The sequence below is a fragment of the Scyliorhinus canicula genome, chromosome 8 (genome assembly GCF_902713615.1).
Source record: "Scyliorhinus canicula chromosome 8, sScyCan1.1, whole genome shotgun sequence".
Classification (NCBI taxonomy): Eukaryota; Metazoa; Chordata; class Chondrichthyes; order Carcharhiniformes; family Scyliorhinidae; genus Scyliorhinus; species Scyliorhinus canicula.
The window spans coordinates 61432748-61449009 of NC_052153.1; the positions used below are offsets into that span (position 1 = coordinate 61432748).

At 46.3% G+C, this 16262-nt stretch overlaps 1 protein-coding gene across 2 annotated transcripts in view; it reads left to right on the top strand.

The window, feature by feature from the left end:
- LOC119970281 (spermatogenesis-associated protein 6-like) overlaps nucleotides 1-16262 on the top strand; it is a 131212-nt gene that overhangs the window by 51155 nt on the left and 63795 nt on the right. For both annotated transcript variants that reach the window (XM_038804652.1, XM_038804651.1), the window contains exons 7-8: nucleotides 5851-5943; nucleotides 6362-6607. In XM_038804652.1, coding sequence (XP_038660580.1) covers nucleotides 5851-5943; nucleotides 6362-6607 — 339 coding nt within the window. The remainder of the gene's footprint in view (nucleotides 1-5850; nucleotides 5944-6361; nucleotides 6608-16262) is intronic.

Consider the following 16262-nt stretch of genomic DNA (forward strand, 5'->3'; position numbering starts at 1 on the left):
TTACCTGGGTGTTGAAGAGGTCACTCTGGGTGGTTTACAAAGGGTGGTTCAAACAAAGCTTTTTGATTTGGCAGACAAGCTACAGTAGACTTTACTTGAAGGGGTGAGGAAGGTGGAGATAATTCAAGCGATAAGTCAGCATTTAAATTTGCCAGAGATACAGTCTGGATCGCTGGAATTAGCTGAAATTCAATTACAAATAAAACAGTTGCAACAATGATGAAGAACTGAGACAGCTTGAATTGGAATTAAAAGGAAAAGATAGATAAAGAGTGGCAATGGCAGAAGCAATGGAAAGAGAGAGAGAAGCAATGGCACAAGAAAGGGAAAAGAGAATGTGGCACTGGCAGAAGCAACAGAAAAAGAGAGAGTATTTGAAAGTGGAACAGCAAACAGATTATCAACTTCAAGGTTGAAGTTAAATGCAGAAGTTGAGGAAAGTCTAGCAGAAGCAGTAACCCTTCTTGCTCATGAGCCTAGTGGGGATACGTTTAAATATATTGAAGTGACCAAAAACCATGTGGGCATTGTTGGTTCAAAAAAAGTTGTTAGGTAGAGCTAGTGAAGCGTTCGCATCATTATCACAGCATGTATCTAGGAATTATGATGAGCTGAGAAAAGCCATCTTAAGTGCATATGAGCTAGTGTGAGAATCTGATGGATAGGAAGTTTAGAAATCTAAGGAAAAATCAGGTCAGACGTAAATAGAATTTGAAAGTATTAAACACAATAATTTTGATAGGTGTAGAAGAGCATTAAAAATAGACCTAACGTATGAAGTTCTCAAGGAAATGGTTATTTTGGAGGAATTTAAAGATGCCCGTCCCACATTGAGTGAGAACCCATGTGAAAGAGCAAACTGCTAGACAGGCAGCAGAAATGGCAAATGATTTTGAATTTGTTCACAAAGTAAAGTTTGGCTTCCAACATCAATTTCAATCTGTGAAGGATAGAAACTGGGGAAATGAGAAATCCACAGATGGTCAAGGCAAAGGACGTTTAGTTGGTGGATATATTAAGCAGTTTGCCTCAGATTAAAATGGAAAATTATGAGGGTGGAATAGAGATAAGAAAACTTAAATGTTTTCAGTGTAATAAAATTGAACACACAAAGTCACAATGTTAGTGGCTTAAGAAAATGACATTTGGATTTGGATTTGGATTTGTTTATTGTCACATGTACCGAGGTACAGTGAAAAATATTTTTCTGCACGCAGCTCAACAGATCATTCAGTACATGGAAGGAAAGGGAATTAAACAAAATTCAAGAAAATACATGAGAATACATAATAGGGCAACACAAGATATACAATGTAACTACTTAAGCATTGGCATCGGTTGAAGCATACAGGGTGTAGTGTTAATGAGGTCAGTCAATAAGAGGGTCATTTAAGTGTCCGGTAACAGTGGGGAAGAAGCTGTTTTTGAGTCTGTTCGTGCGTGTTCTCAGACTTCTGTATCTCCTGCCCGATGGAAGACCTGGCTGCCGCTGAAGAGGTGCAATAGATTGCACAGCCAATTCAGAGGTTGGTTGATAAGTAAGTGTCAGTTTTTTAAAAAGGTTTTATTTGTAACGCTAAGGTTTACTCATGTGCACAAGGTGGAATAGGTAAGGCGGTTAACATCTTACGGGATACAGGAGAAAGTCAATCTTTACTGGGAAGTGATAAGGAGGTATGTAGTTCAGAAGAAGTATTGCGAGAAAAGGTGGTAATATGGCCGGTGAAGTGAATAATATTCAATTATGTAAGGTAAAGTGAGAGAGTCCAGTGAAAAGTGTTGAAGTGTTGGCAGGATTAATAGAGAAATTACCTTTTTCAGGGGTACAGTTTATCCTGCGTAATGATAGCTGGATCGCAGGTGGGAGTGATGGCTACTGTGGTTGAAAAGCCAGTGGAAACTCAAACAATGTTTTTGCAAGAAACATATCCTGGGCATTTCCAGATTGATGGTAAAAAGATCAGAAAGCCACAGGTTGACACAGGAGGAGAAGAAATCCAGGAGTAAAGATAGGAAGGCTGAGATTCAGTTATCAGAAATAATCTTTGAACGAATGGTTGGTAAAGAACAAGAGCAGATGAAGGATGAAGCGGATACCTTTGTTAAGGAAAATTGGTAGAATTACAACAGAACGGTTCAGAGATAAAGCAGTTATATAAGAAAACATGCACAGAAATAGAATCAGAGTGCATACTGGACTGTTGTTACATTAGAAATAATGTATTAGAGGACTCCGGTGGCGGCTATGAAGGAGGATGTTGCACATTTGGTGGCTCCCGCTCGGGTCGGACTTTTGGACCTTTTTAACGATTTTTTTTTAACCGGACTTGATTTGAAAAATCGATGACAGAGGCAATTGGGTCCTGGATTCCCACATCGGTGCATGGAGAGGAGGACTAGAAGTGCTGGCAAAGGCAGAAACAGATGGACAGAGAAGGCTCGGGCTGAAGCTGCAGGAGGAGAAAGCATGGCGGATGATCAGACCTCTGGTTTGTTGACCCAGCCGTCAACGGAGCAGCTGATGCATTTTATCCGGGAGAGCTTCACCAAGCAGAAGCGGGACTGCTTGGACCAGAGTCAATTGCGTGTCTGGAGCTTAGATTGGATGCCCAAGATCGGGCGATCCAGAAAGTAGAGAAGGCACTGGCTGACCAGGAGGAACATCAAACTGCGGTGGAGTTGGAAGTGGGGATGCTAAATCGCTGGATTTTAAAGCAGACCAAGCAGGCCAGCAGCACGATTCGATTCCCGTACCAGCCTCCCCGGACAGGCGCCGGAATGTGGCGACTAGGGGCTTTTTACAGTAACTTCATTGAAGCCTACTCGTGACAATAAGAGGTTTTCATTTCATTTCATTTCATAAAGAGACCAGTAGAAAAGGCTCCTGGAGAAGGTGGAGAACTTAGAGAATAGGTCCCACCAGCAGAACTTGAGAATCGTGGGCTCTCGGAGGAGTCCGAAGGAGCGGATGCTGGCGCATACGTAGCGGACATGTTCGAGAAGCTGTGAGGGATGGGGCATTCTCCCGACCCTGGGAGGTAGACAGGGCTCACAGAGCGGTCGCGAGGAAGCCACGAATAGGAGACTCCCCGATGGCAATGGTGGTGAGAATCCACAGGTATTTGGATAAGGAGCATATTTTACAGTGGGCCAAGCAGACACAGAGCTGTAAATGGGAGAACAGTATCCTGCAGATCTATCAGGACCTGAGTGCGGAGGTGGCCAGGAGAAGAGCGGGGTTTAACCAGATCAGGTCGACCCTTTTTAAGAAAAAGCTGTATCCGGCACGTCTCTGGGTCGCATACGAGGAGCAACATTTTTATTTCGAGTCCCCTGAGGAAGCACTGGACTTTGCGAAAAGGAAAGGGCTGGTGGCGGACTGAGACTTTTGAACTTTGCTGCAACATTCATGTTAAAAAAAAGTTTCTCGTTTTTTCATTTTGTGGAAGCTATTTGTAATGCCTTCTGTATTGATTTGGGCCCCATTGCAGAGCTGAGTGAGTTAAAGTTTACATTTGCACTGTTGGGGGATGGAGGTGTGTTTGTTCAGATGGTGGATCTCTTGCTTGATCTTTTCTTTGTTTAGCGTTTTTTTTCTGTCGGGCAATTGTGTTGGGATTATTTGTCATTTGAATATGTATGTATGAGCGGGTGGGGGGGGGAAGGTGAGGAGGGAACAATAGGTGGGAGAATGTCTGGCACCAGGGGTGGGGGCCACCAAGCTAGCTGGGTGGGCTAGCTCACGGAAGCGTAGTGGGGCTGAGCAGATGTTAGGCTTATTAAAGGGGTCGATTTACATTGAGCTGTTACTAGTGGGGGGGGGGGGGAAATGTTTTGCTGACGAGGGAGGGACTGTTGCTGAGGGACAGAGAGGAGGTCGGGGGCGGAGGCTGCCTGGGAGCAGGCCGGTGAGACGCGGGGCGCGGGCTGGAGACTGGTCCAAGAAAGGTGATGGCTGATCGGCGAAGGGGGGGGGGGGGGGGGGGGGGGGGGGTCGATGAGCCCCCCCAACTAGGCTGATCAGCTGGAATGTACGAGGGCTAAATGGGCGGGTCAAGAGGGCACGCGTGCTCACGCATTTGAGAAGACTGAAGGCGGACATGGTAATGCTGCAGGAGACGCACCTTAGAGTAGCTGACCAGATTAGATTAAGGAAAGGTTGGGTCGGACAGATTTTTCACTCGGGTCTGGACTTGAAGACTAGAGGGGCCGGGATCCTGATCAACAAGCGGGTGGTGTTTGAGGTGTGAAGAATAGTTTTGGATATGGGAGGCGGGTACCTTATGGTTAGTGGGAAATTGGAGGGGGTGCAGATGGTACTAGTAAATGCGTATGCGCCAAATTGGGACGATGTGGGGTTTATAAAGAGGACCTGGATTCGCATAAGTTGGTCATGGGAGGGGACTTCAACACAGTTATTGACCCTGGTTTAGACATGTCAAGCTCAAAAACGGGCAGGGTGCCAGCAATGGCAAAGGAACTAAAAAGGTTCATGGAGCAGATGGGGGGGGGGGGGGGGGGGGGGGGGTCGATCCATGGAGATTTGGGCAGCCGAGGTTGAAGGAGTTCTCCTTCTACTCACACGTGCCTTAAGTGTACTCCCGGATTGATTTCTTTATTTTGAGCAGGGCCTTACTGATGGGGGTGGTGAACATGGGGTACTTGGCGATCACAATCTCAGACCATGTGCAGTGGAGGTTAGACATGGGTCTTTTAGCTGATGAAGAGGTGTGCGGGCGGCTGAGGAAATTTATTCAGAACTACCTGGAAGTCAACAACACGGGAGAAATTTCTGCAGTGGTGGTCTGGGAAGCATTGAAGGCGGTGGGTAGAGGCGAGCTGATCTAGATACGGGCCCACAGGGAGAAGGTAAACAGGGCAGAGACTGACTAACTGGTAAAGGAGATACTACGGGTCGACAGGAGGAACGCAGAGACCCCAGAGGCAGGACTTTTAAGGGAACGGCGGAGACTACACCGGAGTTCGGCTTGTTAACCACAGGGAGGGCGGTGGAGCAGCTGAGAAAGGCGAGAGGGGCAATTTATGAGCATGGCGAGATGGCCAGCAGAATGCTTGCACAGCAGCTTAGAAAGAGGGAGGCAGCCAGGGAGATAGGGAAAGTAAAGGATGGAGATGGGAACTTCGTTAGAGACTCAGCAGGGGTGAATAAGGCCTTTAAGGAGTTTTATAGTAGGATGTATGGGTCAGAACTCCAACGGGGCCGGAGGGTATGAGCCACTTTCTAGGGGGGCTAAATTTCGCGAAGGTGGACAGGGAGCTGTTAGAAGGGCTGGGGGCCCCGATCGATGGAAGAGATAGCAGAGGATCTGAAGGCTATGCAGTCTGGTAAAGCCCTGGGGCCGGACGGATACCCAGTGGAGTTCTATAAAAGGTTCTCGGCGATATTGGGGCCGTTGTTGATGAGGACATTCAATGAGGCAAAGGAGAGAGGGGTGCTTCTCCCGACGATGTCACAGGCCACGATTTCACTGATCATGAAATGGGACAAGAACCCAGAGCTGTGTGGGTCCTACAGGCTGATATCCCTATTGAATGTGGACGCCAAACTGCTGGCCAAAATTTTGTCCAGTATTAACATCAGCTGGGATCTTAACATCACACTACCTATTTCAAGTATTGGTTCAATTAACAACTGCCCATAATGTGCCACATTTTGAACAGAAAATTGTGAGCACTGTGTACTTTTCTGCTGTACACACCTATGGTTGAGGCTTCCCACTTCAGCACAAGTATTTTTACAATATTAGGCTGTACAGCATACTTCCATTTTACATTGAGAAAAATAGTTCTCATTTAACTGGTAATGCAACATTTTACTCTTTAATTCAGTTGATTTCACCTAAATTGGAATTTTCTACAACAACAACAATTACCGAGTGTTCTCCCAGATCTGCAAAGAAAATTTCCTCTAGTTTATGCTTGGTGAGTCTTTAATATATCTCTTCCAATTTTAGGAGATCCCATATTGCACAAACTGTGCTTAACATCGCAATTTTAAAACCATTCTTTAATTTAAAAATAAATCTAAACTGCAAAATATTGTTATATTTAATAATGTGTTCTTTATGATTTCTTGTAAATATTGTGCCTTTGTTTTATAATGCAAAAATATGTTAAAAAAATTATTGATGTCATACAACATGATTGCATTGGATTAGTTGTAACATGTATGTGTAAAAACCCTGTATTTGGTAAGCAGAGTTCTGCCACACCTCTGATTAAAGTTATAGCATTGCAAAGGCAGAAGGTCGAGAGGTATTCAAGAGAAAAAGTAATATAAAAAGTTAATTTTATAAAGCCACAGCTTTGGTTTTTGTCAAACTTTATATATTTATCGCAGTCAGAAAGTGGAAGAAAGGAGAATCAAGTTAGAAGACCAAGGTCTGCAAAGTCATTTAACCTGATCGGAAAATCGTGCTCTGATAAGAAAGGTGAAAAGGAACGCAAGAAGCCAGTAGCGACCAGATCCAGATCACTTTCTCCGTACTGCAGGAAGTGTTTACTCGAGCTTTGTTTAAATGATTTGCAACATTCATCCCCACGCAAGTCAGATCCTATTGGTAGGACACCTTTTGTGAATCGCTCCGTAAGTATTTTTGAATTGATTTAACTGGTCTAAATATGCTTAAAGAATTTAATAAAAAATGCATTTCTTCACACCGTAACATGCCCGGATTGCTCAATTGGCTGGACGGCTGATTTGTGATGCGGAGCAACGGCAACAGCGCAAGTTCAATTCCTGTACTGGCTGAGGTTGTCCATGGAAGCCCCGACTTCTCAACCTTGACCCGCACCTGAGATGTGGTGCCCCTCAAGTTAACCCAGCACTAGTCAGCTCTCTCTCAGAGGAGAGCAGCATATGGTCCTCTGGGACGGTGATGACATTTTAATACAAGCTCACATTTACCTCATACTTTTGTAGCTTTATCTCAACAGAGAAACTATTGCGATGAATGTTGGAATTTCAGATATATTGTTTTGTAGGTATTTGGTGCAGTAAAGGTTACACACCTGGGTTGGTAGTGTTTTTAAAGAATCCTGGGTTGAAATAGTTTGGGAGACAGAGATGCAAATAAAGCATCATAAAAGGATTGGGCTAATAGAATGTTATTTGGATTCAGGGGATTCCCTGTGGAGTTAACTTGATTTCAGCCTGGTAAATACTGGGAGGAACCAAGGTATCAGGTATTTTGCAGAAATGCTATTTTAGTTGAGTGTAAGTTGGAGATGTAAGCAGAAGTGACCATTTCAGTTCAGTTAAAAGATGTATGTAGATAGATTAGCAGTTTCTCTCCAGCAGTTAAGAAGAGTATGGTTAGAAGGTGAGCTGATATAAGCTGAAGTAGCTTCTGAAGATTTACAGCTAGATTTTCTGCATGGTGACAGGATTCAGGTCTTTTCTTTAAAGCACTGTCAAAATATCTATTTCTCAAAGAACATCCCTGTAAAGCAGGTATTCCTGAGTGCTAACTGTATTTTAACAGTGGATTGAGAGTTTAGAAGGGGTTTTTGTTGATTGAGTGGGAATAAAGATAGCAATTTAGGGTTACTGTATTCACTGTAGTGATTCGCATTGTTTAAGCTATTTTTTGGTGTGACGAGAAAGATATTTTAATACTGTGTTAGTAATAAAGTTGTTTTACTCTACCATATTCCTATGCTTTGTGAAATCACTCCTGGAGCAAGGTATCATTTACTCACAATCTTACAAAATTAAAATATAATATTGGGGTTTATGTCCAGTATCCTAGCCGTTGGGGTATGGTCTGGCATCGTAAAAAAATTGGGGGCTCTTTACCAGGATCTTAATGTATAATTCTATGTTTGGCTTGGGATTATTGAATTTAAAGACAGTGAGTGTGTGTGGAATGGTTGCTTTCTTTCAGATTTTGAAGTTTAAATAGGGAGCGCTGGAGATAGTTCTTTTCCTGGGTGTGAAAGAAGACACTTGGGCTGGTTTGCAACTAACACAAAACTTATGGTTTGGCAGAAAAACTGTGAATGACAGTATCTGAAGGGGTGAGAAAGTTAGAATAGAGATAAGGTCAGCATTTAAATTTGCCAGGGACACAGCCTGAATCATTAAAATGAGCATGAATTCAATAGCAAGTGAAATGATTAGAAATGCAGGAAAAAGCTAAAGAGAAAGAAATAGAACTAAAGAAATTGGAAATGAAAGAAAAGAAGAAAGTGGTGAATGTATAAATACTGTTAATTCAGCAGTATACTGTATTACGCTATACTATGTTATTAACCCTGTGGGCTCCATCTATGGGCCATTGTGTGGCTTCACCCACAGGGGGAGATGTTGGAGCATGTACAGGCTCCGCCCATGGCTCCACCCTTTAGAGGAAGTATAAGAGCAGCAGACCTGCGGGACCACCTTCAGTATTGTACCGGTCGCAGGCAGGCAAAGTTGTAAGTTGATTAAAACCACTGTTTACTTCAACACGAGTCTTAATTTAATCAACTTAAAGAACTACTATGGAGTCAGCCCTCAAACCTGACAGACTGGGGCTCAATCCACAGGCCGCGGAGGCAAAATAAATTTTTTCACATTGGCTTTGGTGTTTCAAGGCCTACCTTGCCGCATCGTCGACGTCATCCGTCACGGGTGAACAGAAATTGAGTCTCCTCCATGCATGGGTGAGCCATCGCATTTCTGCCCAGCTCGACGAAGCCACCTCCTATACAGAGGCCCTCGCAATACTCGAACGCATCTACGTGCGGCCTATGAACGAGGTCTACGCGCGACATATCTTCACCACTCGCCGCCAGCGCCCCAGGGAGTCACTGGATCACTATCTGCGCGACCTCCAAGCCCTCGCGCGCAACTGTAAGTATCAGGGAGTTACGGCCACTCAGCACATTGAGCTCGCCGTCCGAGAAGTTTACGTTGCGGGAGTCAGATCGAACTATGTGAGGCAGCGCCTGCTCGAAAAAGGAGCCCAGGACCTGGATGACACGGTAAAACTGGCGACCTCGCTGGAGGTCGCTTTTCAAAGTTTCACTGCGTTCCCGGCCGACCACACGACTCCCTCGTGGGCTCCCGACCAGAGACCACCCCAGGCCTGTGCCGCGCGGCCGCCCGCTCATCATGGGGGGCTACCTTGCTATTTTTGCGGCCAGCCTCTACACCCCCGGCAACACTGCCCGGCCCGCAATGCGAACTGCAGCAGCTGCGGGTGAAAAGGACACTTCGCCAAGATCTGCCTGGCCAAGCCTAAACACTCGAACTCACAGACCCGATCCACCGACTCTCAGGCCCGCAGACCCCGTAATGTGGCAGCGTGTCTGCCGACTCCGACTCCGCACAACACGTGCGACTCACGGGGACCGCCATCTTGGCCACCCTCCCCCACGCGGCCGGCCATGTGTGCTCCATGGGGGCCGCCATCTTGGGTGCCATCTTCCTCATCGCCCGCCACACTCGATCAATGGCAGCCGCCATTTTGGCCACCATCTGCTACGCCACTCGACGCATAGGACCTGTACGGACAGTCATCGCGGGGCCGCCCCAGCACCGCCGATCACGCCGTCGATTACCCTCAACTCAGTGCAGTCACCTTGGACCAGTCGCGAACCAAGCACCTCAGGAGCTCCATGATGGCCGTCCGGGTTAACGGGTACGAGACACCTTGCTTATTCGACTCTGGGAGCACCGAGAGTTTTATTCACCCGGATCTGGTAAGACGCTGCTCACTCCCGATATTCCCGACACAACAAACAATCTCCCTCGCCTCTGGGTCGCACTCAATACAAATCCAAGAGTGCACTACAGCAACCTTAGCGATACAGGGCACCGAGTATACTCATTTTCAATTGTATGTGCTCCTAGACCTCTGCGCCCCTCTCCTTTTAGGACTCGACTTTCAGTGCAATCTCAGGAGCCTAACTTAATTTTGGCGGACCCCTGCCCTCGCTCACCTATGCAGCCTCGCAACCCGAAAAGTCGACCCCCCTCCCCTCTTCGCTAACCTCACCGCTGATTGCAAGCCAGTAGCCACTCGAAGCAGGCAGTATAGTATGCAGGACAGGACGTTTATTAGGTCCAAGGTCCAGCGTCTCTTGCGGGAAGGAGTCATAGAGGCCAGCAATAGCCCCTGGAGAACTCAGGTGGTGGTCGCCAAGACCGGGAAAAGTTCCGGATGGTGGTTGATTACAGCCAGACCATTAACCGGTTTACGCAACTTGATGCGTACCCCCTTCCCCAGATTGCAGACATGGTGAATCAGATCGCGCACTACCGCGTGTTCTCCACGGTGGATCTGAAGTCTGCATACCACCAGTTCCCAATCCGCCCGGAGGACCGGCACTACACGGCGTTTGAGGCAGACGGCGGCCTTTTTCATTTCCTCTGGGTTCCCTTTGGCGTCACGAACGGTTTCGGTGTTCCAAGAGCGATAGACCGAATGGTGGACCAGTACGGGCTGCAGGCCACATTTCCGTACTTGGACAACGTCACCATCTGTGGCAATGATCAGCAGGGCCACGACACCAACCTCCACCGATTTCTCCAAACCACCCAAAAACTTAACCTCACTTATAACAAGGAGAAATGCATTTTCTGCACAACCAGGCTAGCCATCCTCGGCTAAGTCATGGAAAACGGGGTCCTGGGTCCTGACCCTGACCGTATGCGCCCCCGCCTACAACTTCCTCTCCCTCACTGTCCCAAGGCCCTCAAGAGATGCCTTGGATTTTTTCCTATTACGCCCAGTATGCGGACAAAGCCCACCCACTATTTAAGGCCACCCTTTTCCCACTGGCAGCCGAGGCTCGCCAGGCCTTCAACTGCATCAAGGCAGACATCGCCAAAGCCGCCATGTGTGCGGTGGACGAGTCTGTCCCCTTCCAGGTGGAGAGCAACGCATCAGAGGTCGCTCTCGCCACCACCCTTAACCAGGCAGGCAGGCCGGTAGCTTTCTTTTCATGCACCCTCACCACCTCTGAACTTCGGCACTCCTCGGTCGAAAAAGAAGCCCAAGCCATCGTGGAAGTCGTGCGGCAGTGGAGACTCTACCTCGCTGGTAGGAGGTTTACCCTCGTCACCGAACAATGATCGGTTGCCTTCATGTTTGATAATACGCAGCGGGGCAAGATCAAGAATGATAAGATCTTGAGGTGGAGGATTGAACTCTCCTCCTATAATTACGATATAGTATATCGTCCTGGGAAGCTCAACGAGCCCCCAGATGCCGTGTCTCGCGGCACATGCGCCAGCGCACAAGGTGACCGACTACGGGCTATCCACGACGACCTCTGCCACCCGGGGGTCACCCAGCTCGGCCATTACATCAAGGCCCGCAACCTGCCCTTAGTCACCGAGGAGGTCAGAGCTATAACCAGGGACTGCCAAATCTGTGCGGAGTGTAAACCGCACTTCTATCGACCAGATAAGGCCCACCTAGTAAAGGCATCCCGGCCCTTTGAACGCCTCAGTATTGATTTCAAAGGGCCCCTCCCCTCAAATAATCGCAATACCTATTTTCTCAACATTATAGATGAGTTCTCCCGTTTCCCGTTTGCCATACCGTGCCCCGATATGACCACCCCACTGTTATCAGAGCCCTGCACAGTGTCTTCACCCTATTTGGTTTCCCCAATTATGTCCACAGTGACAGGGGTTCGTCGTTCATGAGCGACGAACTGCGTCAGTGCCTGCTCAGTAAGGGCATCGCCTCGAGCAGGACTACCAGTTACAACCCCAGGGAAAACGGGCAGGTGGAGAGGGAGAACGCGACGGTCTGGAAGATCATCCTACTGACCCTACGGTCCAGGAATCTCCCGGTTTCTCACTGGCAGGAGGTCCTCCCCGATGCGCTCCACGCTATTAGGTCCCTCCTTTGCACGGCCACAAACCATGACCGCTTGTTTGTCTTCCCAAGGGGAACTACCACAGGGGCCTCGCTTTCATCCTGGCTGATGACACCGGGTCCTGTCCTCCTCCGGAAACACGTTCGGACCCATAAGACCGACCCCCTGGTAGAGAGGGTCCAGCTCCTGCACTCAAACCCACACTTTGCATACGTCGAACACCCCAATGGCCGGCAGGATACCGTCTCCCTCCGAGACCTGGCGCGCGCAGGCTCCTCCACCACTACCACTACTGTACCCCCCACACTATACCCCGCCCAACCTCCCATGTCCTGCGCCCCCACACCTATTTGGTTCCTGCGCTCCCTTCCACCCGGCACACCAATCCGCAGGAATGAAGCCCCGGAAGAGCCGCCCCCGGAGTCCACCCCTGGGCCCGCACCGGACCCACTTCCACAGCCAGTGCTTCGGCGGTTGCAACGTACGATCCGGGCGCCGGACCGACTGAATTTGTGAACCCATCACCCCCGCCAGACTTAATTTTTATTTAGAAGGGGGGAAAGTGGTGAATGTATAAATACTGTTAATTCACCAGTATACTGTATTACGTTATACTATGTTATTAACCCTGTGGGCTCCATCTATGGGCCATTGTGCGGCTTCACCCACAGGGGAGATGTTGGAGCATGTATGGGCTCCGCCCATGTCTCCGCCCTTTAGAGGAAGTAAAAGAGCAGCAGACCTGCGGGACCGCCTTCAGTAATGTACCGGTCGCAGGCAGGCAAAGTTGTAAGTTGATTAAAACCACTGTTTACTTCGACACGAGTCTTTGAGTGAATTGGTGGTCGCATCAGTGGCTGTGGCAGAAGAAAAAGAAAGAAAGATAGGCAATGGCAAGAGAAAAGAGTAAAGAGAGAGCATTTGAACTTCAAAAAATAGCAATGAATGAGTTGGAAAGGAAAAGAGAATGTCAATTTAAAATGTGGGAGTTGAAGGCAGTAGCTGAGGAAGGTTTAGAGGAAGGAGAAACACTTCCTAGTCAAAGCTTACTCCGGGTATGTTTATATTCAAGCACTGCCAAGGTTTGATAAGAAAGATGGGGTAACCTTTTTTGTCTCAATTGAGAAATTGGCTAAGCATTTGAATTGGCCAAAGGCCATGTGGGTAGTGTTAGTTCAAATAAAGTTGGTAAATAGAGTGAGTGAAGTGTTTGCATCACTATCAGACGAGGTTTCTAGGGATTATGATGAGGTGGGAAAAAACATATTAAATGCATATGAACTAGTGCCAGAAGCTTCCAGACAGAAGTTTAGAAATCTAAGGAAAGAATCAGGTCAGACAGGTATAGAATTTGAAAGAATGAAACAAAACAATGGATAACAGTATTAGAAACAGACTAAACATATTAGGGAAACGATTATTTAAAGATTCACTTACTGCAGTAGTGAGAACGCTTGTGGAAAGGGCTAAAACTGCTAGATTGGCAGCAGAAATGGCAGATGATTTTGAATTAGTTCACAAAGCAAAATCTATTCTTCAACATCAATTTAAATCTGTGGAGGATAGAAACTGAGGAAATGAGATATTCACAGGGAGTCATGGCAAAGGAGGTCTAGTTGGTGATATTAAGAATAGTTTGCCTCAGATTAAAAACAAAACCTATGCTAGTGGAAGAGGCATAAAAAAAATGTGTTTTCATTTTTAAAGTTGGATATATAAAGTCGCAGTGTTGGTAGCTTAAGAAAAGTACTGGGAAGTCAGACTTGTTAAAACAAGATAAGTCAATGGGGTTAATTAAATTGAGAATAGCCATAAAAGGTGCTAATATGTGGAACTAGTGGTCAGAGGAACAGAGTGCCACTCTGTAAGGTAAGGTTAGAGAGACTGTTGAAAAGTAATAAAGTGGTGGCCGGACTAACATAAAAATTACCTTTTTCGGGGATACAATTTATCCTGGGTAATTATACAGCTGGATCACAGGTGGCAGTGAAGCCTACTGTGGTTAAAATGGCCATGGAAAGCCAAACAACCAAGGTGTTGCAGGAAGCATATCCTGCGGTGTTTCCACAGGTTGAGACAGAAGGAAGAGAACTCTAGGAGTATGGGTGCTGATGTTCAGTTATCAGAAACCCTATTTGATCAGATGATTGATAAGGAACAAGAGCAGGTGGTGGATAAAACGGATATGTTTAGTTCAAAAAGAAGGTTGGTTGAAAAATTCAGAGATAAAGCAGTTGTATCAGAAAGCATATACAGAAAAAGAATCTGAGTGCACTGGATAGTATTTACATTGGAAATAATGGGTGGGATTCTCTGTTTCTCTAAGTGTTGATGCCAATGCAGAATTTGTGGACTTTAACAACAGCAAAACTGGTGCCGAATCTGGATCGATTCAGCAACTGTGGAGGGCTAGCACCGGCACCATGTGGAACACAATCAATTCCAATCAAAAATTCACCGGGTCCGTGATTGATACTCGGGAGACTGACAAGCTGCAGCCGCACATACACATTACAATCGCTCCACACACACATCTCAGCCTCAACAAGATGGCACTGGTTGTGCTGGAGTGCGCCCATACAGCTGATGGGTCGGCTGGGACCAGAGGGCACCTAGGAGCATGGCCTGGGGTACACTTATACCACCCATGACCCTACATTCACAGTGGGCTGTTAGCGGCATATGCAGCTGCATGGCTGCCTTGCCGGCTGCAGCAATGGTGTTCCGTGCCCCTCCACCCTGACCCCACAACCCACCTACTGCCCCCCCCCCGCCAATGGCACAACTGTGAGCACATGATGATGATGTTGAACACTTTCCGTACCCGCTCTCTCACCCACAGCAGCCACGACATCTGTTTCACGATCATTAAAAGCACAAGTGAATTGCGCCATCGGAATCTCGGCTATCGGAGGCAGAACATTGTGGAGGTCCTAGAGAATACCGGGTCAGTTTTTACTGCACGTGCGTTCTGGACCACATCGACACCGCTGTCGAGGTGACAAGAGAATTTTGATTTGACGTTAAATCGACGCCCACCGCGATTTTAGCATCGGAACCTATTCTCCACCCAATCGCGTTTCATGCTTTCGGAATCGGCCAACGGAGAATCCCACCCAATGTATTACTGAGAAAATGCCGACCTTTGCATAATCAGGCAGATGAGAAATGGACAGAAGTTTTATGTCAAAGTTATTTAGGGAAGTTATGGATAGCTTATGAGCAAAGCAATTTAAATCAACTGCATATCATCCAGAGTCACAAGGAGAGTTGGAAAGTTGGCATCAAACTTTAAAGTCCATGTTGAGGGCCTATGGCCAGGATTATCCTGAGGATTTGTTGAAGGAATTTGTACTAATTGCAATTAGGGCTGCACCTAATGAATCAACTAAGTTCAGTTCATTCAAATTGATTTTTGGGCATGAGGTAAGAGGACCATTTAAATTAACTAAGGTGAAATTTTGTCAGTGTTTTGAGACTACAGCCTCAGTGTTGGACTATGTGTCAAACTTTAGGGAGAGATGAATTAGGGCTGGTGAGTTGGCTCGGAAACATTTAAAATTGTCACAACATGTGATGAAAAAAGAGGCGGATAAAAAACCTAAAATTCATAGTTTTGTTCGTGGGGAGAAAATACTAGTATTGTTACCAATGATTGGACCATTAAAAGCAAGATTTAGAGGGCCTTATCAAAATAAAAGGAAATTGAATGAGGAGAATCATTTGATAAGAATGCCAGATACAAGGAAAACTCATGGTAATATGTCAAAAGGTATTTTGACAGGGAAGGAGAGAAGGAACGAGGACTAGGCTACAAGTCTGACTTTGTAATTGCTTTGTCTTTTCTAAAGTGCGCACACAATTGTGTTCTATCCGTTTTTTGTACCATGATAATCGGTGAGCTCCAATCACTGCAACTCACTTCAATGATATTATTCCTAAACATGGTTTCAATCTCCTTTGCTGTGTTCGTAGTTATAACTCAGAGAGAAGTGATAAATTCAGATGATTCTGAATTTGACACTCTTCAAATTAGATTGGACAATGAGGAAGTAACACAAAATTGGGATAAATTATTGAGTTACATTCCGGAGGAAAATCAAAATGGCCTAAAAGAGTTATTACAGTCACATAGAACTGTATGTGGGCATAAATTGGGAAGTACAAAAGTAATTGTACATGATGTAGATGTAGGAAATGCTATTCCAATTAAACCACATCCATATAGGCTCAATCCACTAAAGTTAGCATAGGTATAAAAGGAGATTGAAAGCATGCTTAAGAATAATATCATCAAAGTGAGTTGCAGTGATTGGAACTCACCGATTGTCATGGTACCAAAACCAGATGGAACACAACAATTGTGTGTGCACTATAGAAAAGACAATGCAAGGACAACACAGTGGCGCAGTGGCGCACTGTTG